The sequence below is a fragment of the Vigna unguiculata genome, chromosome 11 (genome assembly GCF_037176805.1).
Source record: "Vigna unguiculata cultivar grain cowpea cultivar isolate G323 ecotype 2 chromosome 11, ASM3717680v1, whole genome shotgun sequence".
NCBI classification, from domain to species: Eukaryota; Viridiplantae; Streptophyta; class Magnoliopsida; order Fabales; family Fabaceae; genus Vigna; species Vigna unguiculata.
Genome location: NC_140802.1, coordinates 46,553,260 through 46,580,227, shown reverse-complemented (window position 1 = coordinate 46,580,227; position 26,968 = coordinate 46,553,260). Strand labels below are relative to the sequence as shown.

The following is a 26,968-nucleotide window of genomic DNA, read 5'->3' as shown; positions in this document are numbered from 1 at the left end:
GTTCTTTAAGGCAAGAAGAAGGGTCACAGTGGCGTTTTTACTTAACCCATTCCAATTCCAATTCTTTCAGTAACCCTAACCTAACCCTAAACCAAAAATTCAGAGGCTTTCTGTGTTGTGTCTGTCGATGCTCCGCGTTGGTGCTGCCAAGGCTCAATCGGAGAGGAGGGTTCCTTTGTTAAATGCTCTCGCTCTTCTCTCTCTGCTCTCCCTTTTTCCCTTTCATGTCTTCAATCACCGCATCTGCCTCTGCTCCTCCTTCAGGGTCTCCAAAAACCCTACTTTTTGATTTTCATCCCAACCCTCTTCCTCTTTTCCATTCTCGTCCTTTGATATTCAATTTCAGCCTTTTGGGTTTCCAACTTCCATCTCCTCACCAACACGAGTGATTCTAAGGTGCGATTTCGCCACGCTAATTCTCAATTTTGTCCTTTTCCGCCTCTCGTTGCTGCATTGATTTTCTGTCATTCTTTACTGTTCCTTAGTTCGAGTTGTCTTTGATCTCCGTTGTCAGTCTCTTGTGTGAATTGAGGGTTTTAGTGTTTCTGATGAATGTACAATAATTGATTGATTTTTCTATTACGATTCTTATTTAGTATAATGCCATGTTTTGTTTGCCCTTCTTCCTTTTTATCTGCTTCGTTGTAGTTTTATTTTTGGGAGTTTGCTACTTATGAATTCATTATTTGTTGAAATTTTAATGCAGTTTTTCTTTGTTGAATTTGTGCGCCTTTTATCGGCAGATGCTACTATTTGGGTCATTTACTGAAGATGAAACCCGATCACTGCTGTCCAAGCAGTCTTCTGGGAAAAATGAAAAGTCTGTGGAGAAGAATCAGCTGCAGTTTGGATCTCTGAATTCTGTTACTGTTGAGTCAAACAACCTGCAAAACTCATCAAAGGCATCAGTTAGTGCTCCGCCCTCTGATTCTCAGAAATGTAATGGAGTGAAAAATGATAATGATACTTCGTCTGAAGTGCCAGGAGCAATTAGAGAGAATGGCAGCATTACCAATTTCTCCACTAGACCCAGGAGTACGAGTAGTGTGAATGAAGTTGAAGAGAAAAATTCAAATTCTTTTACATTACTTGATGAAGATGGTCCCTCAAACAAGTTTTCAAATTTGAGCCTAGATGCTTCCGAGACTGAAAACTTGAGGAACGTACATAAAACTGGCAATGGAGATGATTCTTCATTAAAGTTCTCCCATCGAGAACCCGCAAAGGCACCTAATGGACATGCTGTTCTGCCTGTTAAAGACATACTGCCTCGAGGCCTTATCAACTCTGGGAATCTTTGCTTTCTTAATGCAACCGTGCAGGCCCTGTTGTCATGCTCACCTTTTGTTCATCTTTTACAGCAATTAAGAACTCGCAACATTCCCAAGGTTAGCTTGTCTGCTGCTGCATGTCAACTAATGCTGCCACCTACAGATTTTAGCTTAACTTATAGACCGCATTATATCATTAAACGAATACAGACCTAAAATCTGTATTATACATTTTGATTTCCCTTATGATAGTAAAGTATTGATCTGACACTATTGCATGTTTATTTTTCTGTATTATATCAGGTTGGATATCCTACATTGACAGCATTTGTTGAGTTCATAACCCAATTTAATGTGCCAAGCAACACTTACATAAACAGGCCAGATACGGATCTGTTTGAGTCTGGGAGGCCATTTTGCCCTGTTATGTTTGAAAGTGTTCTAAAAAATTTTACTCCAGATGTGCCAAACAGCATTTCAGGAAGACCAAGGTTGGTGATGATTCATTATTTTTTTTCTGTTTTTATGTTACTTTCCTACTAGTTGGTTTATTTTTAATCAGTAATCAAATGTTAAAAGCATAATCGCATTGTCAAAAAATAATTTATCAATGATCATTCATGTTTATAATCCTTGTCAGGCATACATGGATGTATATAGATATAATCTTCATTTTCTTTCTTTCTCCATCCTCTTTTGGAACTCTTCAAATGTGCTCCCACTTGTATTCCTCATTTAAACAATTTTAACTGTGTACCGATGTGTCTCGGATTTCCTAGACCCATCCAGAAAGTTTTTTGGTAATTTGAAAGTGTGCTGCATAGTGTCATGTTGTAATATAATAATCAGTATCAACATGTCACTTTCAGGCAGGAAGATGCTCAGGAATTTCTGAGCTTTGTAATGGATCAAATGCATGATGAATTACTCAAGCTTGAAGGACAATCTTCAAGTCGTAATGGCACCAAATTTTCTCTTGTTTCTTCTGTGGATGATGATGAATGGGAAACAGTGGGGCCGAAGAATAAATCTGCTGTAACAAGGACTCAAAGCCTGGACCCATCAGAATTATCAGATATTTTTGGAGGAGAGCTTAAAAGTGTGGTGATAGCTGAAGGTACAAAACTTAACTATATTATACAGTGTTAGTGAAGGAATTTGCTTGTTTTAACTGTAAAGTCCATTAAGATTTTGTGGAATTTCATCTGGTCAGTCTATTGCTTCATTGCTGAATAATTGTAATTCTGGAATTTTACTTTTTGTTCTTGCCAAAATTCACCTTACCTTTCATTGTTGATATTAAAACTTGAAACAAGAAATGCAAATGTAAGTGAAGTATCTAAAACACAATGTGGCCATCTCATGATTTATTTTTTGTCATTTAGGAAATAGACCTTCGGCCACTGTTCAACCGTATCTCTTACTCCATCTTGACATCTATCCTAACACTGTACACACTATCAAGGATGCACTTCGCTTGTTTTCTGCATCAGAAACTCTTGAAGGGTACCGTATATCGCCCGCTGCAAAGGTATTTAGCCCTTTTATTTATATGCTTACAATGATTTTAATGGAGGATATAGCTTTAGAAACTCTTTTGTACTCTATATTATGTGTGGAATTGTATGTTCTTTGAGTTTGAATCCTTGGGTTCTTTCTTTTACTGACTTTCTCCACTTTATATTTGTTTAAATTGCAAACTATATTTTATAGTTTTTTTTACCCAATCTCTTCAGTGATTTTTGGTGTCAATACAACAATCTATTTGCACATCTGTATCCATAATGTCACTCTTACACATCGATGTAAAACATGGAACATCAACTGCTTTCAAAATTCTAAAACTCAGGCTGTTTAATGGAAGACAAGAAACTAATGTCTGAATTTTAGCTACTTTGCTGCCTTTCATGGGCTTCATGTCTGCTCCCATCGGCAATTCTGGCAGCATTTCTTTGTATTAATTCAACAATTCTGACATTCAATCTTGGCTTTTTATAGTGGGCAATTATAGCCTTTGGTTGCAATAAAGGATATGCTTTGTACTGCTGCAATTAAAATATCCATTTAAATTTCTTTCAGGCCGGTGTGGTGACTGCAAGAAAATCTGTACAAATAGAGACGCTTCCTAAAATAATGATATTGCACCTGATGCGTTTTGGTTACGGAAGCCAGGGAACCACCAAGTTGCATAAGGCTGTGCACTTTCCTCTTGAGTTGGTATTGAGTCGTGATTTGCTTGTTTCACCATCTACTAAGGTAACGTAATATGTCTTTTATATTCTAGCCTCTGTTTCGGATGTATATGTGTGATCGTGTTGATAAACCATGGCCTCTCTTTTTGGTTTCTAGAATGCAGCTACTTTATTGTCAATGATATACTGATTTTTTGTGTGGAGAGTTAACTTTGGAAATTGGTCTGTGAAGTTTTTGCATAATAAATTTGTTTATATCCTCAAAGATTGCTACTTTTTTCAAATTCACTTTATTCCATTAATTTGTGGAATCTCTCTTATAAAAAAAATGGATAGATAGCTAAGTTTTTGATACATTGTTCTTACCATGAACAACTTCCGACCACTAATTTCAACAAAAATCAGGCAAGGGAGTATATTATGTTGCTGATTTTAAGTGAATGTTTCTACTCAGTATCTTAAGAAAAGGAAACTTTAATCTTAAGAATGTAAGAAGATATTTGAGTACCACTGTGATAACTGGTACTTTAATCTTCCACTTTCTGGAGTATTATTCAATGTTTGATTGGAGGAGGGCACGTGGCTGAGTGTTTTTTATGTTTCTGCAGGGTCGAAAGTATGAACTTGTTGCTACAATCACTCACCATGGAAGGGAGCCTTCCAAGGGGCACTACACAGCTGATGCCCGATACCCGAATGGTCGGTGGCTACGATTTGATGATGCATCTGTTTTTGCTATTGGAACAAATCAGGTGCTGCATGATCAAGCCTATGTCCTCTTCTACAGACAGCTGTGAAAATATTCATGTTGTGTCAAATATCAATTCCCTTCCCGCACCTGACACAAAAACACTACTCCCCTATAAAAAAGGATGGCCAGTATTAATATCTTGCATGGGGGAGAATGTGGGTGATTATTTATTAGTTGGTCAATGTCCTTTGCTCAGGGCTCAGGGCTCAGTTTGCTAAAATGTCATAAATGGTTGTGTTGTAACATTTTTTTATGTTATCTTAAACTAGAAAAGTTTTGTAGTCCTAGTTTAGGACATGAACATGTATTTATGGTAACATCGAGTAAAGGTTTATAAGAATGTGCTGGATATTATGAAGAATTAATTGACTTGGAAAAGGATTGGATCTAAAGTTATAAGAATGTGCTGGATATTATGAAGAATTAATTGACTTGGAAAAGGATTGGATCTAAAGTTATTAAGCTTCAGCTTTGATGCGTTTTTTCGTTTATTGAGTGTTAAATATTGCAGCTTTTTTTGTGATTTAATGATTCTTTAGATCTCTGCGATTCCAGAAGCCATGATAAAATTTTCGGACGTTTGCTTGTCTAAAACCGGTGGAAAATTTGAAGAACAATTGATGACGGCCTAACCGTATTGGTTGCAAGTGGTTTTAGACAGAAGCATGGTTTTTCTTTATCATTTGACTCTATTGTAATCAAATTTAGGTTGTTTTGCTGTTTAAATTTCAGCTTAATTCTATTCAAATTTTCAAGTCTAACTTTGCCGAGAACGATATACAAGCAAATTGCTGGCATCTTCCTCATTTTTAATTGTGAAGAATGAAAATGGGTTCTTCCCCGTTTGTGTATTACTTTTTACAGTAAATTCTTTCATGTTTTTTCTTCTTTCTTGGGGTTATTCGACTCTGACGTTTTAGTTGAAACATGTTAATGATTTTCTCTAATTGAATAGAGAAATCTCATTTTAATTCCATAAGTGCAGTTGAAAAAGTCCAACTCAACCAACATTTAAAATTGTTACTTTTGAAATAGCTTGTTGCTTTAGATATTTTTAAAATGAACGACTTTCAAATTTGTTGGCTGCACCTGCATTACTTTCAAGTTTTATACTTGTTGCTTAAATTGATTGCTTCATTTCTTTCACATGGTTCGCAGACTTACATTCTTCCTCTTCCTCAAAAAGCAAAGGTTGTTGGTACAAAAATAATAGGAAACATCTTTTGAATATATTAAGCATAACAAAACATCATATGGGGTGTTCCTCTTCTACATGGTCCAAACCCAGCCAACTAAATATTGCTTCAGGAGAGATAAAGAAATTAGGTTGTCTGGCTCTCTGGCTAGTGAACGGTGTCTTTTTAGACAATTTAAAGCAATGAATTGCCAGGTTTTAAGATTTTTCGTGGTCCAACCAGATAAACATCACTGCTTTTTCTTTCTTTGTACCAAATGGACGGTGGAAGAGCATAAAGGACACTCTAAATTAGGCACAAAGGACCTCTCTCTAGTTAAAGTCAATGTCTTCAGAATATCACACTTGGATTACTTCTGCTCAAACAAAATTGTGGAATATTTGTAGCATCTAGGAACTTACACTAGTATTATTATTACCATTTAAAAATAAACCAGCTGAGTAAATTGCGTGTGTATATCTCAAAGAATCAGAAAACTACATATAGTTTATTTGGCGACTGCTATTGGTTTTTCATTTCATCCTCCTTTACCCCTTTTCTTATTTATGTCAGTTGCTGGTTTCCATGAATGAAGATAGTTTTAATCACTCGTCTCCCACTATTTCACACAATCTATATATTTTAGTTCCAACATTGTTTTTACACATACATTTAGGAATATCTTTAGTTTCTATAATTTGAAATGATAGAAGCTAAAATAAATTAAAAGGTGTATTGTAAAGACTAAAATATAAATACTGTACATCAAGTAAGTAATTGTTAAAAGGTAAAAAAGCAATAACATTTTCTACACCATATTCTTGTTCTGATCTCATTTGTTTCCAATAACAAAATAAGAAGCAGAATGAGTAATCTGATTTAGATATCATAGATCCTAGGACATGATTCCTTGACTCAAATAACATAATTGTTTGTCGCAAGAATCTTTTTTCCTTTTCCATTCTTAATCCATAGTCTTTTGTTTGGTGGTGGTAGTTGTATTTGTATTGGCTGCTGAAGAGCTCATAAGATATTTGGAGACATTAATCTCTTTAAGGTGCTTATCACTGTAACAAAGTGCAATTTCTGCTGTCCTTTTCCTAAAGGTTATGTCTATTTAGAGCTTCGAATGGATGCAACATTCATCATGCTACTAACAAAAGAACATAATTTATTTCCATTGATTGAATCCTTTATGGGCATAGTTACAATTGTATACAAATATAAAGGTAAAATTTAAGAAAAGAAAGAAAACTATAACCACACCACTCTGCTAGGTCCCCTATTTTCTTCACCAACAAAACAATAAAAAATAAACCACCCTAACATTCTACAATCAGCTCAGAAAAAATATATGAAATTGACAACAATGGCAAACCGAAACTCCAAGAAACAAACAAAATCTTCAGTGTTCTCCTTCTCTTAGCAGCTTTAGTCTAAAGTAACTCTTTCATTTCGATCTATCTGCAACCTAAAACAAATTCAAAGGAGAAAATGAATCAAGAAGAAGCACTGCAGACACTGTTAAAATAGATCGTGTGCTTCATCACTTAGTTCCTTTATGCTAGCATGAACTTATTCTCTGTGCCAAATTGTGTAGAGCCATTATCCTCTACTTCTGCATCATTATACCTTGGAACCCACCAAACTCTCACACTTTTGTCAAGGCTTCCACTGTACAATAAAAAACCACCACCAATTCTACTAGATGATGAGGCTTGTAAACACTTCACAGGCCCTTCATGGCCATTTATGACACCAACTTTACAAAGCTTACCAAAAGCCTCTCTTCTCCAAATCCCTATGCTTTTATCTGCTGATCCACTGCACAAAAACTCCTCCATTAGACACATGCACAACACAGCCATTTCATGTGCTTTGGTCTCAGAAACCAGCTTCCAACTCTCAGAACCCCCACTCCCCTCCCACCCCATCACAAACCCATCGGATCCTCCTCCATAAACCCATTTCCCATCCTCAGAAACAACAATAGCATTAAAAGAAACATCTTTATGACCCTCCAAAACCCCCTTCAAACAATGCTCCCCCTTCCCCTCTTTTCTCCCCCAAGCCTTAATCTTTCCATCGGCAGAAGCAGAAAACACCACCCCTTTACACGCCACAAGCCCATTGATTGCATCATCATGAGCTTTAACCGATTCCAAACACTTCAAATCCGAGAGCCTCCACACCTTCAGAGTCTTATCCCACGACCCAGAATAAATCAACCCGTTATAAACAGTCAAGCAAGAAATGCTATCTGCATGCTCAATCCACAAACGCTTGTGGTGCCTCCGCGTTTGGACATAGTTGCTCTGCTTCATGAACTTCCCCAGATAGTCCTTGGTCGTGGGAAGAGAATCAACAAGCTTGAACACGTTCTCCGAGCTCCTTGACACCTTCCAAACTCTGATCCTGCTATCTTGATGTGCGGTGAAAACCTTGTTCCCAACCGTTGCAAGAGCTTTCACCGACCCTTCTCCTTGTCCGAACTTTGCAAAGACCCTTAAGTCCGGTTGCTGCCAGACTATGATATCCTTACCCTGAGAGGCACTCAGGATGAACTCACCACACAGGGCCAAGCATGAAACAGAACCCACGTGTCCGGAGAGAACCGCGAGTGATCGGTGAGAATTGAAATTGAAGAAGGCAGGAACAACTATGGGTATGCGTTGGGAACAAAAGGGGCTGTCATCGTTCTCGCTGCTGATGCTGCTGCTGCTGCTACTGCTACAGCTGGTTGATGTTGATGTTGGGTTTGTCCAAAGTTTGGATTTTGAATTCATTGGAGCGGAAAGATGAACTCGGGGAAGGAGCGTATTCATTGCAGCAAATGTAACGGGTGACAGGGAAGGAGCGTTGTGATGAAACAAAGGAATTATAGAAAGAATGACAGAGAGAGAGAAAGAAAGACAGAGAGTGGTTCCTTGTTGATGAGGGAAATGTTTTGTTAAGGTTTGAGGTTAATAATTGTGTTGTGTTGTGTTAACGGCTACATTGACTGAGAAACTGTGATGCAACAATGGCCCTTTTGTAATGAGATGTTGCATGTTTTGAGCTGTTAGCCATTTTTTCTGCATTTTTTTATTCCACCAATTATGATCTGCCATGTGGAAAACCCTAAAAGGCTCTTCCTTTCCAATTAAGCATTTGGGTATTTCTTTCAGGTCAGGTTTTCCATTTCTGCAACTTGTTTTCTGTTCTCAAAATTGGTTCAGTCTTTGTTTTTATAACTATCTGATGTAATTGAATTTTGATGTTTGATTTGATGCATCTAATTGTGAGATTTAAGTGTTTTAGGCTGTAATTGTATTTAAAATTTTCAATTACCATAAATGTACCTTATATTCTAGTTTTGTAAATTAGAATTCTTTAATATATTAATTGTGTACTTTTTGTAGAAATTAAAGAATATTTATTTAAATTTTTAATTTAATTACCACATTAAAAAGGTTAAATAAGAGTAACATGATTTTTGTTGTAAATTTTTTATTTTAAATTTAAAAATTTAGATTTTCACTTCCACGGGATTGTTTTTTGTGAAAACTTGACCAAAAATCATTTGAAAAATATATATCATTTTGGGCTTTTATGAGTGTTGTCTATTGAAAGATGAACTAACATGAAAAATCATACTTTCCTAATTTTACATATTCAGAAAATTATAATTCTTTTTCCAAAAATAATTCTCAAAATTTTTGATATATTATAATTGTAAAACTATTTGCAGTCTCAACTAGTTAAAGTTATCTCAAATATAAATTTTAAATTCAGATTGTAAAATATTTTTAATATAAAAAGTTAAAATTAAGTAATAACGTAATATACTGACTATGCAATCATACCATCCGTTTTTTCTAATTGAATTCTTGAACTTTACTAGTAAAATTTATATGGTTTTGTTCACCGTTACTTAGAAAGAATAACAATTAAATAATATTTATTAGAAGTTATAAATAATATAAAATATTATATTTTTTAAATAAAAGGTTACTTTTTTCTCTTAAAATAGTTGTACTTTTTTATTTCTTAACTATTATTAAGAAAATTTAATTTTTTATATTATTATTTGTTGTAACTAAGAAATATTTATTCATTTTATCAATTACTATTAAATAAAATTGACTGATGAAATCCTGTTTTCTAATTACATTTAATGGAGTCTTGTTTTCTAATTACATTTTTTTCTTCCACAAATTAAAAAAATTAGTTAAACATGTAAAATATATGATTTTGTTATTACTAAAGTGTTTCAACATCATATTATAATTTATAATATATATATATATATATATATATATATATATATATATATATATATATTACATCACGATAACTAAATTAATTTAGTGGAATTTGAGACTTTTTCAAATATATGCATCCATAAATAATAAAATAATTAAATTACATAGAAAACAGAGTGTATATATGAAAAGTATATTTGAAAGGAGATAGGTAGAGCGTGTGTAAGAGAAAGAAAGATGGTTAATGTGATTGGTAGAGAGCAACACTTTTGTATTGTTAGCTCACAAGAATCTTGTCAATATAACAAAATCACACATATGTTTATTTATTAATTCATGACTGAGAACATGAAAGAAAGATAAAATATACAAATTTTGTCAACTTTTATCTGCATGAATAGATTTCTTAGTTTAATTTCTATGCACAGTAACTATGAATCAATAACAAATAACAAAATTATGATAATTAGAGCTTATAAACAACGTAACATAAAAATTATCAAATTTATAATAGTTCATGTTATTTTGCAGTTATAAGAACAAAATCTAAGTAGTTTGTGTGCAGATTTTTCTGTGTTTTACTACTTGAGGATTGTATTTTAATGTTTTGAAGGCAGAACCACTGCCCAAGAACTCTCCATTTTAGAAAAGTAATTAACAAACAATTGATTGAAAAGTGGTCGGCTGCAAACACATGTAACCACTAGTTTAATCTTCCATCATTACCACCTTTGTCTTTTACAATAGAACAATGTGATTCCCAAGAAATGGGGGAAGAAATTGCAGTAAAAAGTATCCTAAAAAAATCCTCAGATGATATAACCTTTGAAAAGTTAAAAGAAAAGTTTCTTCTTTCTATTAAATTATGGTGATCAAGCAAACTATAATTAATTAAATTTCCAAGTAAGTGTAAGGTTAGACTCTAATTATGTGTTTCTAAAGTTCAATTTAATCAAACTTATTTTTGTTTCTCTTGATCCAAGTTGAGAGAGGTCTTTTGAATTAATAGAAAGTGTTATTTTCATAAGAGAAAAAAAAACAATGAAATTTGTTGACATAAACGATCTTAGAAATTCAAATGAGTCTAAGTTTCACATGGATAAAATAAAAAAAGTTGAGTGTATCTTATAAGAAAGATAATTCATAATTCATAAATCCGATGTCTTAAGATTTTAGGTTGGAAATAATATCAATTCCTTGTGTAAATTTGACTATATAAGTGAAGAATCTTAGATATGAAGATTAAGTTTTCACTATAGGAGTTTAATATATCCCTCTAAACAAAATTTATATGCATAGTGACAATTTTGTTACAGTCACTCAACCACTCTAAACAATAATATAAACTGATTAGCTATGAAATCTTATTTGTTCATTCATTGTTTCATCATACTAAACTAATTACTTTTTCTTAATGCGTGGTTGATAGAATAATTAGAAGCAATAATGCTGAAGTTTGTGCAGTAGGTGAGTTTGGTGAGCTGGTTTGGTATTTTAGCCAGGAAGAATAAATATGCTGAAGAATTGAACTCAGTTCTCTCACTGCATGAGGTGTCAAGCATGCTTTTGATAGCTTTGTACTTGCAGAAGCTATCACTATCAGATGTTGTGACTTGTGACTTAAAGGAAGTTCCAATAGCTACCTTCTGTGTTTACCAAGTTTTCTGCAACCAAAGTTTTAAGAACAAATAGCACAAGTAGTTTTAAGTAAGACCAAACTAAACCTCAGAGCTTGATGTAAAGTAGCATGTTATGAGAGTGTAATCTGATAAAGCTGTTTCCACTCAGTGATTAATAACATTTTACATTTAAGGAAGTTCCAAACAATTGATTTGATTCAGATTCTGATGTTTAAATAATGGTTCAGTGTGATAGGAGATGCATTTGGACATTCCTTCTTGAAAACGTGAATATCTGCTTTATCCAACATAGGAAATGTTTGGTTCTGATATATGGCACAACATTACTGGTTTATACTGTGGAAATCTAGTTTTGAATTTAATGAAGTGTTGAGAGATAGCCACCTGGAGGAGCAGTAACATTAAAGTAAACTAGGTTTAGAAAAAGTGTCAGAAAAAAGTTGGAAAGTGCAGCATAGTTTATGTGATTTGGTAGAAAGAAACAATTTATGTTATTGTTAGCTCACATGAATCACATCAACTCAACAAACTTGACTTTGTCCTTCTTATAAACTAATGTGAATTGCATCTGTGAGAGAGATAATGAGATTGGTGCTAACTTCTTTTCTTTTGCTTCTATTTTATTGGTTCATTCACAGGACCACGCAGGTTCTGACATAGATCAGTTGAATTGAAGTTGGTCGGCTATAAACATTGCATTAACTAATCAAAGATTATCTTAAAGAAACAAGAGAACACACATAAGTAATACAAACAAGGTTAAAATTCTTTTATAGGGTTAGTATTATCATCTATCAGTAGAAATTGCCTCTGAAGAACTTCCACACATACACAAAATTAAGTGTTTAATGTTGTAGTATAGTCAAACTATGCACATAAGAAAAATCTATGATAGATAAAGATATTTGTATACATACACGTGATTATGCCTTTTCAAAAAGGACTGATTAAGGCATCAATTTGAAAGTTGAAATATAATAATCTTAAAATGGAGGAAATTGATTGATAGATCCTATACATGGGCAAGACTAAATAAGGACCACTGGCCCAAATGGGAGAAGGGGTCCCCAATAAAGGAGGTGCGGAAAGTAAAAGCAATTTCATTTCCTACTCCATCTTCACCTTGCTAGTTGAGTAAACAAACCCAGATGTGAAGAAAAGCAATTGAATTCGGATGATGGCCAAAATCATAAGCCAGCCTTTCATCACATCACATAGTCATTAATATATATATATATATATATATATATATATATATATATATTTAGTTTTCTCTTATCTCTATATTTTATATTCATAAAACACATGGTAAGTTATGGTGGTTTCACAACTAACTTTCTGACTTGGGTTTGAGGAATGAATGAATGAAACGGGTTTATTTTGATCCACGGGGTGTGTTTTGGTGGTACTGTACAAAGAAAAAAAAACTCTGGACTAAAATTGTTATGTGGCCCAAAGGAATCATAAAAATCTGAAGTTACTGAATCAAGTCAATTTAAATTGGTGACAGAAAACAAAGTCAATTCATATTGAATGAGGATTATAAAGCTTTAAATGTTTTTTTGGTGATTATTACTTGCTCAATTATATACTTCCTCTTTGAGCATTTTTCACATAAAAAGTTCCACCCTTGCAACATCAATGATGAATCCCACAATAGCTTATTGAGGTACTTCCTAAAAGTACTCCTAGCATTGCTTAATGCTAATTATTTGCCAGGAAGAAACAATAAAAGCGAGTTTGAACTTGCACTTTTCATTATGAACTATGATCATATGATGCCCATTTTAGTACATGATTTGATAGTATGTAATGCTTACAATGATTGTTGGAACTTACTTACACCCTATCTTGTATATAAGTTGTGTAAAATTACAGTTATATACATTATAAAGAGTGAAAAATTGTTCCTACATCTTTGTCTTTCACTAAAACCTGATATTGTTTTTATGTGTATGGTCTCTATCTATAATATAATCTCTCCTTCTTGGTAGAGCTGTCACTTTGTAATGTGGAAACTGTCCATAACTTCTTTTGTATTTGAGACGACAAACTACAATGAAGTAGATAAGAGTCAGTGTAATTTGTATATAATATGTTTCTTACAAATGCTTAAAATAAAATAAAAAACTTTAGAGGTATGAAGTCATTTTAAAGACATTAAATCAGAACAAAAAATAATAAGAAACAAGGAATGGTAGTTTTATTTCATTCGCAGCTTTAATGACAAGGTTCTCTTTTGCTGACTGGAGCATGTTTGGTAAAAGTAAAATTTTGTAATAGAAATATGATATATCTAAAGATGTTATCTTAGTATCATGATCTCTCAAGTTTTTTTAAAAAAAATTTGTATGTGTTTCCTCATTTAGTTAGAACTTTTATAATTTTAGAAATATTCTATTATAATCAGATTTTTTAGAATATAATTATATATATTATGTATTTATTATCATTCACTTGTATAAAATGGATTCTGTTGTATAGTTTATCATCTGTCGTATAATTTTATAAATATGTAATTTTCTTTTTCAAAAAATTTGGAAGATGACAAATGGAGGAAATATAATGTGTGCCACATTAATTTTTTGTTCTGAAAGAGGAAATCATTCATCTTTATGCTTATATGTAGATAGGTTGATGCCCACATAAAAGTCTGCCATGAAAGAAATGTTACTCAGTTGGATTGACTTAAAAAGTAAATTGTAGAACTACGTATTATTATTGCAATTTGCCATTGGGAGAAATAATTGAGACATAATGTGACTAATACTTTTTCTTTTTGTTCTTGTTCTGTGATTGATTATTGCTTAAATAGATGCCTGTTTTTTCTTTCTTTTTTCTTTTGGATCTTATCTAAAGAAAACAGAGTGCACAGAAAGGAATCCACAAATAAATCCTTTATCTATATGTAGAAATATAGAAAACAGATGAAAAATGAATGGGTTAAAAAATAAATAAACTCTATCTATTTCATGTGACTATGGAAGCGAGTGAGAGTAGAATACTACCAAGTAAGCACTAACCTCCAGGCTCAAGTCCTTCGTTGTAGCATGTGATCTTAGATAACCAAATTCGGTAATCCTTTTCAGGCTCCAGCTCTCCGCCTATATATGTAAGAGAATATAAGATGTGATTGCTCAGTAAAAAATCAAAACCACTATCTTGAAGATATGAATGTATATTTTAAAAAATTATTTTATGTAATTTTCTTGAACAGAGAGAAAATATGTGAAGTGTGGAGGATTGAGAAGAAAAGAAAAGACAATGAAAAGAAAATTACATTGCTTGAAAAGTTGTCCAAGGTGAAGCCAGCCATGCCAATGACAACATGCACAGGAGCACTGTAATTTCGGCCATCATATGTATCCACTCCATTTTTATCTTTTGTAGGCATGGCTTTACATTTATGTTGAAACACGGAACAAGTTCTCTCATAATTATGTACATGGCCAAAAAGAGCCAAGTCAACCTATTTCATTTTCACATAACGATCACTTACCACAAACATATCAATGAACTGTACTGTACACAAGATCCAAGAAGCTTGATTTTCTAACCTTATTCTGAAATAGCAATGGCTCCACAGCTTCATTAAATTTGTTTTCAGATGAAAACAATCCCGGGTGAGAGGTGTACATCGGTCTATGTCTGCACGTTAAAATGTCATGCATAATATGCTTGATAGATAGATCCAATGATGTTGTGAATTTGGGGAAAGCAATTCTTTAAAAAAGTGCATAACTCACTTACCCCATGAAGATTAGCCAAGGAGTTTTCTGTCGATTAACCGATGCCATGTCCTTTTTCATCCATGCATACTGCAACAGGGAAGCTACACATATTATGTAACTGTTCAATCGAACTAAAAATAAAAGAAACATAACAGTGGCTTCCCTCATTTTACCTGCTCAGAATTTTCTGACCAATCATGCTCAGTTGATATTACTGTGAAATGAACACTTCCTTGTTCAATAGAGTACCAAGGCTTATCTTTTGCTGAAGTTGGCATTGGGAAATATGTTTCATAAGGTACTCCACATTCACCACCAGAGTCAGGAGTAATATATACTGAACCAGAATCTACGTAATCCCTGAGTGAAAACAAAAAGTTTAGAAATGATACTCAATAATTTTTACAGGCAATTAAGTAATGATTTTGTGGGAACTTTTGTGTAAACTCTTCTAGTAAGGTATACTAGAGGAAAACATTCGCTGGACAGAATTGTCGTTAATGTGTATGAAATACCTCTCATGGTTCCCTATTGCTGTCATATAAGAAACCCGGGAAGCTACTGGATTGATAAGGTGAAGGAAGAAATCCCATTCTGCTAGAAAACCTGTCGCATAGCTTATGTCTCCGATGTGAAACACTGAATTTACTTTGTTGGAATTTACATCTTTGGCTATAGCTTTAATCACTGAAAGAGCTCCGGGCTGTTTGAAAAACAAGACAGGAGATGGTCAGTACATGATACCAAAACCTGTCACTAGTAGCCAAATTCTTACTTAGTGCGTGTATCATATACATATCATATAAAATCTAAATGATAAAATGTTCGAAGTAGCAGTTTTACCTGAATGTAGTGTTCTTTGGAAGCATCGAGAGGAGTTTTGCCCATATCACCAAATGCTATGAATCTGAGCTCATCCGATCCTCCAGCTGGTGGTGTTGAAAACTGGATTTGATTACTCCAACCAACCGAGTCACTGGGCCATAAGAAGAAGGGAAATTAGCTTTCTTAATTGGTTAAATCTCAATTCCTAAAGTTCAAGTACGAATTAGAATTCTACATTATATAAAATAGCTTCGTTGAGCAACATTTAAGTGAGGAAGATTCACAAGTCTATTTATTTAATATTTTAGGTTGAGTGTGATATCAAATTTACTTAGGATCTATCATGCAATAGATCCTACACACATAGTGAAAGAGATTTACAATTGAGGAGGATAGCATTAAGATTTGAGTGTTTGTTGAATCACTTAGTACTGGTTTGGACAATAGCTTTAAACATAGTTTCTGGAAATACTCTTTATATTTTTGGTACTCTGAATGTACTAATGGTGATCTAAACACACCTTAAGTAGCCTGCCAGTCAGGTTCTTTTATTTGACAGACATTCAGTTTAAAATCAACTTCGGCTAGGATTATTGTCAATGCCTTTAAATGGCTAAAGAGATACTTTCTCAAACTATATCTTCAATTTATCCCATAAAGTTAATACCTTCCATATTTGTAGGAGAAGGGGCTTGAAGGCTTTAGTCCTGTCATAAGTGCTGAATGGATGTATCCCGGATCATGCCATCCAAAATCCTTAGCAGGACTCGGCAGAGCTGAACCTGTCAATTTCAAGTGGAAATCAACAATAATGGGCAAAACCATTATTAAACCGATTACAAATGTTTTGTCATAAAAAATAAGGTAAAATACTACTTCACTTAATTTATGGCAATATATCGTATTATTTATTAGCAGACTTTGATTGAGAATTATGTCAAACACATAAAATGCATACTTGTTTATGAGTAAGGAAAACTAAAGTAAAGCTATCACTCACTACACATATCAGCTTGAGAAAATGTGGTGACTGTTGAAGTAACTGCTTCTCCATTTCCATATTGGATTTGCTGAGGCTCCTTGTCTCCACTAACCCATGTCAATCTCATCTGCAGCTCCAAATCACACACATTTGAGAATAAACGACAGAGAATATATGAAGAAGAAAAAGTAGCTTGTTACTCACTGATTCTCCGGTTGAATCTATGCTTGATAGATGCCCATAGAGTGGCCTCTTGGGATTAGCAAAACTCACGGGCGTGGACCTTCCCACAAGGCAGGGTTTCAGGAATCCACCAGAGAAGAACACGAACTCAATGTCACTTCTAATATTGATGACATGAAACTGTATTGAACCACTGCACGTTGAGATAACGCATTTCCCATCTTGGTATTTCTTGCATTCTTTGTTTTTGCAACTGAGGTAGTTTGGATCATTTTTCATGTACTGTGCCTGCGTTATCGTTAATCCGAATTCACATATTAGAATCGATTGATAAATTACAAAATCGTTTAATTTTCATATAATTTGCTTTTAAGAAAAATTGAGATAGGTGCAACTCATCTTGGCTCCCTAGGATGCATACACACAAACTAAGTAATACTAAGATTAATCCCCAAACCTCATTTTCAGGTCATTAATGTTAGAAGTTTCTTGTTCATTATTAAGGAATCCACTCACTATGCTTCAAATCTTTCATCTTGTAGTTTTCAAGATTGTCCAAATTTTCTGCTTTTGGACAATTCGTCAAAAGCATATTAGCAAAACGTAGATCAAAATATTAATACAAAAAAAAAAAAAATAAAAAAAATAAAGAAACACGTTTATATGAGAATTTTGTTGCGGACAGTGACCAAAAGAGGCATTTCACATGTAGTGCGAAAACCTCCGATTCCGTGTTTATAATTACTAACGACACTTGCAAGGGAGACAAGATAATCACGAAGAAGAATAATATATTATTAACGAATTACGAATAAGAATATGCCTTTATTCCTTCCTCGTCGAAAACACAACAAAATAAATTAACAAGATGCGTAAATCTTGCGTGAGAAAAAAAAATGATAATACTGATTTTTATCTTGCAATAACAATAACAATAGCAGATTGCGTGAACGTCATGTCAGCACAATTGTAACAACTTGTAATTTTTCCTTACCAAATTCCAATCTTATAAATTATGAAATGTTTCATATTATTTTCAAATTTTAACATTCTCTTATAAACCTAAAATTATCTTATATAAAAAAAAAAAAAACATCATAAATACTCAAATGTTAAGGGAAAAAACAAGGTTTGAATAAAACCCGATAAAGAGGGGAATCCTTTTTAATTTTAAAAAGAAAATTATTACTTGTATAACAAATTTCAAAACAAAATAGAGAAATGGAGAAAAAAAAATTGTTATATTTTGATATACAAATAGCATAACTAAAAAAGGTTATAGAAGAAGTAAATCATAGATAATTTAAATTAGAATAACTAAAGGTGCAATTTTATATCGTTCACACATTATAAAGACTGAAAAATGAACTTTATTTATTTTACTTTAGATATTAGTGTTGTGGGTGGCCTGAATACGTGTTTGGTTCGACTTGCACTCTTGCACACAATTTTTTTTTTTGACAAGAATTTATGTGAATGTAAACCCAGTGCATCCATGCAAGAAATCAAATACAAACATTATTTATTTCCACATCAATCTATCTGATTTTGACGCATGAATAAAATGAAATCGTTTAATTTTTTTTTTTTTTTGTAAATGATTAAGTGTAAGACACATTTTCTGAATACTAAGCAAGTGATTCTTTTGGTTGATTGCACGAAGAGACAAGATTGGATGTATACTAGAATGGACTTGGGCCGAAAATAATACTCATAAACACTAAAACAACCAACCCTTAATCTTAATTTTTATGATAATCGCTTTAAAAATTGTATTTATAATGGTTTTACTTAACTCACAGGATAAAAATATTTACACTGACCACATTGAAAATTAGATTTTCTAACTTTAATAAAACCTTCGAAATTTATGAATGGTTGAGAGATAAAAACAAATGAAAAATGTTTACATGTTTCCACATGTGACAATCTTTTCCCACTGGTTCATTTGTGTAAGGCTAAATAATTTAATAGAAGGATTATGTAAAAATATTAGAGATAGATGCAATGGAAGAGGACAAAGCAACCACGTTATGGATTGAGAGTTGAAATCTTTAAGAAACGTCCAAGTTATGTTGATGCACAGTGTAAAAGCAATGGGAAACATTGAAAAAGATACACGTGGACACTGTTGCACATCATTCGAATATAGAAGTAGAAGGGTCTAATATAAAAGAAAAAAAATTAATTCTGATCCACACAAAAAAAAAGGAAAAAACCACTTTACCACTCATTTTAATAATATAATAATATATACTGGTATTTTAAGTTTAAAAATTAAAGAGAATACAATTTCCAACAAGGATTTTTCAACTTTAATTATGAAGGTGATTTGGAAAAATAAAATCCACAATAAAGAAATTAACAGAAATTAAGGCATTATATTGTAACCTTTCTTATAAGACTTCTTAGATAAAACATAAATATGAATAAAAATTTTCAACAAGAATCTTATAAAACTTGCATATTAAAAATTAGCATAAAACTTTAAAAAGAATTAAAAATTCATGAACTTTTTCAGTGTGAACATAATAGATACCAAGTTGGAGTTGAGTATTTGCCACTTGTCAGTATCAAAAAAGTCAAATTAAACATGTCAAAAGAAACAAAGTCTCTGTACATGTTTTGTGGTATGTGGGAAAGGCAGAAAAAATAATTAATGCCCCTTACTCGCATTATGAATATTGGGAATTAACGTACTCTTTTCAAAAATATTTCTTATATGAATTAAATTTTGATGTTTTTTCTTTTCTCGTCATTTTATGAATTTTATTAGAGTAAATTTTAACTATAATTTTAATATTATGTTAAAAAGTGAATTTTAAATTTAATCAATTTCATAAAATTAAATATAAAATAAAGTTTTCATTCAATTATATTTTATAAAATTGTCTCACTTTTATTTGATGTAAAAGTTCGAAACAATTATTTTCATACTTTTTTAGATTGACGATGCTAATTACCTTTTTGTCAAGTGATCCTTCATGTGATATTCCAACAAATCATCAATATGAATTGTTTGTTTGAACTTTTTATTGTTATCATTATAATAATATATATATATATATATATATATATATAATATAATCCCTCAATATGAACGACAATCAATCTTTTAGGACATAACTAGGTTGTTTTATTAAACTATACGGGAATCAGAAATAATATAATATAATGGTAACAAAAGGGAGAAGGACCGGTTGAAGATAAGGTAGTTGAAAAGGGATACCATAAGTATTAATTTGCCAAAGGAGCAAATTTTGTACTAATATTACCCAAATAATAGGTGTGGCATTTATGAGTCTCGCTATGAACATTGAATGAATGCACGGTGCTTGTTTGTTTATTTATTTTGTTTTTATTGTTGGATAGGATATTTTAAGCAAGCAGAAAACAGGAAGAATAAAGTAATGACCTCAAATGAAAGAAAATGGTCGTGACAAAAATGGAGCATTAAAATAATACAAAGGAAAACAGAGAAAGAAAAGTAAATAGTAAGTTCATGTGTTTGATGAACATACCTTAACAGGGTAGTGGCATAACAGAGGAAGTTTGGCCGTATCACCGGTTTGTAGATAGAACAACTCATTCAGCACACAAGATTTCACACTGTGCATCAACAAAACCAAATTGTTGTTATTGGAATTTGAAGAACTGATATAAACAGTAAATAACAGTAACATAACGATAACGATGATAATGATGATGAAGAGCAAGGTTACAACTCCATTATCATCACATGAATGAATTCTTACTCAGAATTTGAAGGTGAGATCATAGCAACCCAATCACCGTCTGAAGGATTGGAAACCCCTGTGACAGTAACTGTCACAAACTCCTCATCCGATAGAGTGGAATTTGAGAGGACATTAACTTTGAGGGAGGGATTTGAAGCAGAGCAATCGCTCAAAATTCGTCTGTTTATCATTCTGAATTCTGACAGTGCGGTGAAATTGCGGTGCAGCAGTGTGGTGTTAGAAACCACCAAGTTCAGAAGTGAGGGAGTGAGAGTTTCAGAGGTCGAACAGCAACTAAGGCTAAGGAAAAAAACCAGTAAAATGGAAACATGTTTGAGGAGAATTCGATTACGAGACCCCATTGAAGAAAAACAATTCAACACACAAATTTGCAAGTTATGCATAATAACACTTTCCTTTCCAAGAAAGAAAATAAGATCTTGCCTCTGGGCTCGTCCCAACTTTCCCTCTCTTAAATAACATGCACTCGCCTTTCACACTTCTCTTTTTCTTTCCCAAAATATCCCTTTCCGTTTCCCAAACGTGTAATTGTGAATGGTAACAGTTTCCTTTTGCTTTCTCTTCTCTTCTCTCTCTGTCTGCTTTCTCATGAACAAACGAAGATCTGCTCGTGTGGGTTTCAATGCAGTGGTGACACCGCCATCGTTGCAGCACTGCTTTGAGTACAATAATACTTAATAAAGCAATTCCACAAACACATCATCTACACATTGCTCCCACCTCCAAAAGCCTCTCACCTGGACCACAAAGATCATTTCAAGAAAACTAAACTAAAAAAAGAAAATCTTTCACGAACACAACAAAAATGCACCATGATAGCAACATACGTATACTCACTCACAGTAAAGAAAAAACATTTCAAGATTTACATAAATGCATAAAACCGTGCCGATGAAAAAAACGATTGAAATTTGGCATAAACTTACACGAATAATGTTAAACAAGGAGTAGTGGAGATTATTGTGATTTGAATGGAAAGGATGGAGAATTGAATTGAGAGAATCAAGAAAGAACAGTGAAAAGGAGGGAAATGTGAAGAGGGATTGAGAATGTTAGGACTTTAGTTTATTTTTATTTATAAGGAAAATCTTATAATTTGTTTGCTTGCTTCCTGAATCTGATTAATCATGGTAGTTAGTTAGACGATAGCGAAATATACTTTATTATAAGCATAAGCATTTAATACCATACTCTCTAACGTGGTGGTTCGTTCGAGGATACAAGAGTTTTAATTCGTCCGTTGATGCTTGGTTTGTTTTGTTGGTAACGATGTTTTCCTTCTTTTTATTCATTTTCATGTGTAATAATAAGTTATGATGGTATTGTTAGGTTTTTAAAGAGGGGTATCACTTGGAAGATACTGTACTTAATGAGACATGAGTCTAAGGTATTAAGGCTATTCTCAATGCAAAATTAAAACTTTAAGGCGATGGATTTATGAGTCTTTACTCTGATATAATGTTCTATTTTTTTATTTTTAGTCAATGTGAGACTTATACTCACACTTGAATTCCTAATCAATATTTCACGTTGTGCCGTTTGGCTCTGCACTCGTGTTTTTCCTTTTTTGTCTTAATTATTTAAGCTATTTTTGAGCTTGCGATTACAGGAACAGTTTGCTTGAAGGTAAGTGAGGTTAACATAAATAATTGGATACATGGAAGAGAAGAAAGCAACAACGTTGTGGATTGGGTTTGAAACCTTAAAAAAGAAGCGTAGAAAGCTAGAATTCCACCATGCCGAAGGCAAAGCTGTGTCGACATAAATACTGGTAATATACAGTTGGAGCCTTGTTGTCACAATTGAAAAGTCAAACTAAACTTTTTAGAAAGAAAGAAAGAAAGAACTCTTTTATGTGCTAAAAAAAAACAACTAATGCCACTTTATTAGCATTAATGAATCATGGGAATTGCTCACATTGTTTTCATAAATGAAGTACTTGATATAACTGATATGATTTTAGAAATGTATTCTTAAAATTTTGATTAATTTATGAAGAATGCTAATCAGTGTTATAAGAGTACTGGTTAAAGAAAATTAATTTGCATTGATTTCTTGATTTTACATCGAAAGATTAAATATTTAAATACATTAATTAAGATATTATAAATGCATATAACAAATTTTATAAAGATAAAACTACTTTTTTAAACTTGTAGATAATAACATACAGAAGAATTACTTTGAAATTTTTAAGTCTCTACTAAAAAGAAAAATAAATATCTCTAGTGGTATTTTAAGAGTTTTTGAAGGTGAAAGTTTTAAATGTGAAGACCGTAAACCTTTGAAAGGTATGTCTTTAAGTTTTATAAAAAAATTGATACTTTAGTTGTTTTTTTGTAAATTTTTTAGATGTTTAACAAAAAAATTTTTGCTGGTTATTATGTTAATTTAAACTTCCTTATGTTTAATTATATTTAATTTTTAACAACATTAAAATATAGTTATTTTATTATTTAATTATTTTTTAACTTTTATCGATGAACATTAAATAAAATATGAAACCCACATGTACAATACTTATGAACAGTTTTGTCTTTTAAATAAAACAAAATTGTATTAATGGTGATTAAGTCAGATTTAATTTAATATTACACTTATCTATGTATTTTTTATAGAATTCAACGCATATTAATTACCTTAATCGGTACATTCTTATGGTATTCATTTAATTTAACGCATAGATCCTTAATTTATATCAATGAATTTTCTCTTTTTTATTCATTAATTGCAATGGCATTGTTTTCGTATGGAATAGACGTAGTTTGGTTTTGATGAGTACTCCATATTAAAGTTTTTTTCACATTAAAATTTTTTAGTGTCCTCGAGTTTATTTTTTCTCTATTATGTACACTTTATTATTTAAGATATTATTTATAAATTTAAATAAAAAAATCATCTAGATTTTACTTCTTATTTCTTATTATATTTCGTTATCTTTCCGACATTTCAAGCATCATTTTCTTAAGATTCGACTATGTCTAAGCATTTACAATGAAACAAAATTATCTTACTATTATTAGAATTTATGTAATTAAAGAAACACTAATAATGGTTAAAACTTCATATGTATTTTGGTTTCTTTCTTGTTGCACCGGCGTTTCGGTAGTATTATCAAAGACGGAAATAAAATAATCAACTAAGGTATGTTTGCCAGGATTATTTATTTATTTATTTTTTACTTTTTTAATAGTAGAAGTTAGTTTAAACCCCTACTATATAAAATCTCTATTAAAGAATAAGTAATTTGTTTTTTTAGAAGAATGATGAAAGTAAAGAGCCTTTAGAAAAGCAAAAGCTTTTGAACTACTTATAAATAGGGATGGCAACGGGGCGGGACGGAGACGGGTTTCGCTATCCCATACCCATCCCCGCATAAAAAATTCATCCTCATCCTCATACCTAAACTCAACGGGTATCAAACTTTTTTCCCATCCCCATCCCCACCGGGTAACGGGTATAATCTCGTACCCATACCCGTACCCGTGTTCTAACTACTTCAATATTAATTTTTATAAAAAAAAAATTACGGTAAAGAAAACATAATATTATGAAATATTCAATATTAGGAGGATTTTCTTCGATGCCAAATACCTTAAAATAAATTATAATTGTTTACATTTTATATTAGAATACCAAATAAAATTTCATGTGAACCAAAACATTTATTAAATTTGCAAACTACAACATTGATGAACTTAGTTGATAAAATTAAAAAATATTTCAAAAAAATATAAAAGGAAAACAAATATTCAAATTAAAATATATTTTAAATGTTTGTTTACTTCAATTTTTTAAATTCTAATGAATCTCTTTTTTATACACTAATAAAAGTTATAATATATCACTTGATCAAAATGACACAAAGAACAAATAATAAACATAATAATAAAAGGAAAACAAATATTCAAATTAAAATATATTTTAAATGTTTGTTTACTTCAATTTTTTAAATTATAATAAATCTCTTTTTTATACACTAATAAAAGTTATAACACATCACTTGATCAAAATGACACAAAGAACAAATAATAAACATAATAATAAAATTTTGACATAGATTTTGTATCTTTTGAACTTCAATATATGTTGGATAGTGACAAAAAAATATTCATAGCAATTACATTAAATTTTTATATTGTAGTAAATAAAAGTTATTTATACAATTAAAGTGAAAAAACAAACAGTATGATTAATAGTGAGTTATAAAATAACAAATAATTAGATAGAATATATCGAAATATTATTCTACATGATGAAAATAAACAATAAATAAAAATATTAAAAAACTAACAAATGTGTGTTTTAGAAATAATTTGAGAGACTATCGAAAGAAATCGTACAAAGAAAATCAAATGTATAATTAAGGTATGATAAAATGAAAAATACCTTAGAGAACTAATTATTAAATTACGTTTGAAGTGATTAAAATTAAATAGAAATATCATTAGTGACCAAAAAATTTGTCATTAAATTACAAATAAATTAGTAATTAAATTGGTCACTAAATCAAGTATTGATTCCATCATTGAATCAGTCACTAATTTAGTCATTAATTTAGACTATAAATCAACTACTACCACCAATGACGAAAAATAGTGACTGATATGGGTTACTGACTAAATCAGTCAGCATTTCATGTTTTTCTTGTAGTGAATTATCATATACTATTCCTAAATATCATTATATATATATATATATATATATATATATATATATTTTTAACCACTTCAAACAGAAATTAAAGTGAAAAAATAATATTATGATTAATAATGAGTTATAAAATAAAAAATAATTAGATAGAGTATATCAAAATATTATTCTACATGATAAAAATAAAAACAATAAATAAAAATATTAAAAAACTAACAAATGTGTGTTTTAAAAATAATTTGAGAGACTATCGAAAAAAATCACATAAAGGAAATCAAATGTATAACTAAGGTATGATAAGACGAAAAATATTTTAGAGAACTAAGAAAACTTTTCAAATATCAACATATATACTTAATGGTTGAAAAATAACGAAAATTATTTTAATGAAACAAAAGAGTTCTTCAAATTAAATAAAATTTAATAATAATAATAATAAGTAAAGAATTTTTTTTTATATTACCTTAAATTGAGAGTATAAACATTCTCATGTGAAAGAAAAATTTATAATAAATAAAAATATTAAAAAATAATATAAATATTCAAATGTGAGGCATAATTTTTTTTTATTAACATACATCATTTTAACATAATTACATAAAAGTTATGATAAGATAAAAAATATATTGGAGATGAGAATGAGTTTCATGACAAATGAAATAATTAAAAGAGAAAAAAAATAGAAAAAAAAAAAATATATATATATATATAGGAGTTACTTGATTAATTGTGAATATTTTAATAATTTAAACGAGAATGGAGATATGGTGGGGACGGGTATTATGGCGGGTATATGTACATCCCCATACCCATCCCCATACCCAACTGAAAAAGTCGGGGATTCCCCATACCCATACCCATACCCAGTCAATGCGGGGATTTCCCGTCAAAACGGGGACGGGTTCGGGCAATACCCACGGGGACGAATTTATTTGTCATCTCTACTTATAAAAGGTTTATTTTTAAGTCAAACTTCACTTCAGTTGACGCATATTTAATTTTTTTTTGTTTTATTCTTATATTTTAATTATGTTATGATGGATATATACAATTATTATTATATATTTTTTATCGTCTTCAACATGATCTCAATATTACTTTATTTATTATTTTTCTTTTCCTAAGGACTTATTGTATTAAAGGTTTTATCTTTCAAAATATAATTAAACAATAATTTTAATATTTTTATCGTTTATAATCAATATTAAATGTATTTAATCAATACTTTCTTTATAAGTCTAAAATATTTTACTATCAAATCAATATTTACGTTTTTAAAAGTTAGAAGTTTTAAAAAAGTGACTTTAATATTTTTTATTTATTTTTATTATCATTAAAACAGTTTTTTTTTTTAATTACATTTGTTACTAATGTTTTTGTTTTTATATATGTAATATTTTTTTTGCAAAACAAGATAAACAAAATTAACTTGTTAAAATTATCAAAGAATGTTTAGTTTAAAATGGGTTTCTAAGCTAAAAATAAATCATACGAAACAGTTTCTAAATTTTTATTTCTAATTTTTTTTAAATAATTTAAAATTAACTTTTAAATGAAAAGAAA

The 26,968-nt window shown here is 31.2% G+C and overlaps 3 protein-coding genes across 5 annotated transcripts; 1 reads left to right on the top strand and 2 right to left on the bottom strand.

Annotated features, from left to right (window-relative positions):
• On the top strand, positions 1 to 4,637 carry UBP24 (ubiquitin-specific protease 24). 2 transcript variants are annotated; one of them, XM_028054647.2, is made up of 7 exons: positions 1 to 396; positions 707 to 1,388; positions 1,575 to 1,762; positions 2,141 to 2,388; positions 2,657 to 2,802; positions 3,351 to 3,527; positions 4,072 to 4,637. In XM_028054647.2, the coding sequence occupies exons 2-7, from the start codon at positions 744 to 746 to the stop codon at positions 4,258 to 4,260; spliced, it is 1,593 nt and encodes a 530-aa protein (XP_027910448.1). In that variant the 5' UTR covers positions 1 to 396; positions 707 to 743; the 3' UTR covers positions 4,261 to 4,637. The 2 variants fall into 2 exon arrangements, with proteins under 2 accessions (XP_027910448.1, XP_027910449.1); XM_028054648.2 differs by having other exon boundaries at positions 2 to 396; positions 744 to 1,388.
• Positions 4,638 to 6,537: 1,900 nt separating this feature from the next.
• LOC114168694 (Transducin/WD40 repeat-like superfamily protein) lies at positions 6,538 to 8,403 on the bottom strand. Its single transcript, XM_028053602.2, has one exon. The coding sequence runs from the start codon at positions 8,212 to 8,214 to the stop codon at positions 6,949 to 6,951; it is 1,266 nt and encodes a 421-aa protein (XP_027909403.1). The 5' UTR covers positions 8,215 to 8,403; the 3' UTR covers positions 6,538 to 6,948.
• Positions 8,404 to 13,004: 4,601 nt separating this feature from the next.
• Positions 13,005 to 21,832, bottom strand: LOC114168492 (putative inactive purple acid phosphatase 27). 2 transcript variants are annotated; one of them, XM_028053329.2, is made up of 14 exons: positions 21,679 to 21,832; positions 20,750 to 21,489; positions 20,516 to 20,603; positions 17,016 to 17,282; positions 16,830 to 16,938; positions 16,497 to 16,611; positions 15,848 to 15,980; positions 15,520 to 15,707; positions 15,178 to 15,364; positions 15,024 to 15,091; positions 14,831 to 14,921; positions 14,554 to 14,742; positions 14,282 to 14,377; positions 13,005 to 13,326 (listed from the first exon to the last, which is right to left on the bottom strand). In XM_028053329.2, exons 2-14 carry the CDS (start codon positions 21,133 to 21,135, stop codon positions 13,273 to 13,275), a joined length of 1,971 nt encoding a protein of 656 aa, XP_027909130.1. In that variant the 5' UTR covers positions 21,136 to 21,489; positions 21,679 to 21,832; the 3' UTR covers positions 13,005 to 13,272. The 2 variants fall into 2 exon arrangements, with proteins under 2 accessions (XP_027909130.1, XP_027909131.1); XM_028053330.2 differs by having other exon boundaries at positions 14,297 to 14,377; positions 21,679 to 21,831.
• Positions 21,833 to 26,968: the final 5,136 nt, after the last annotated feature.

Excerpts from the sequence above, each read along its gene's own strand:
- UBP24 (XM_028054647.2), top strand. The coding sequence starts at position 744 with ATGCTACTATTTGGGTCATTTACTGAAGATGAAACCCGATCACTGCTG. Across the intron at positions 2,389-2,656 it reads AAGTGTGGTGATAGCTGAAG|GAAATAGACCTTCGGCCACT; the intron begins GTACAAAACTTA and ends TTTGTCATTTAG. Across the intron at positions 2,803-3,350 it reads GTATATCGCCCGCTGCAAAG|GCCGGTGTGGTGACTGCAAG; the intron begins GTATTTAGCCCT and ends AATTTCTTTCAG.
- LOC114168694 (XM_028053602.2), bottom strand. The coding sequence starts at position 8,214 with ATGAATACGCTCCTTCCCCGAGTTCATCTTTCCGCTCCAATGAATTCA.
- LOC114168492 (XM_028053329.2), bottom strand. The coding sequence starts at position 21,135 with ATGCATAACTTGCAAATTTGTGTGTTGAATTGTTTTTCTTCAATGGGG. Across the intron at positions 17,283-20,515 it reads TATGCCACTACCCTGTTAAG|GCACAGTACATGAAAAATGA; the intron begins GTATGTTCATCA and ends ACGATAACGCAG. Across the intron at positions 15,365-15,519 it reads GCAATAGGGAACCATGAGAG|GGATTACGTAGATTCTGGTT; the intron begins GTATTTCATACA and ends GTTTTCACTCAG.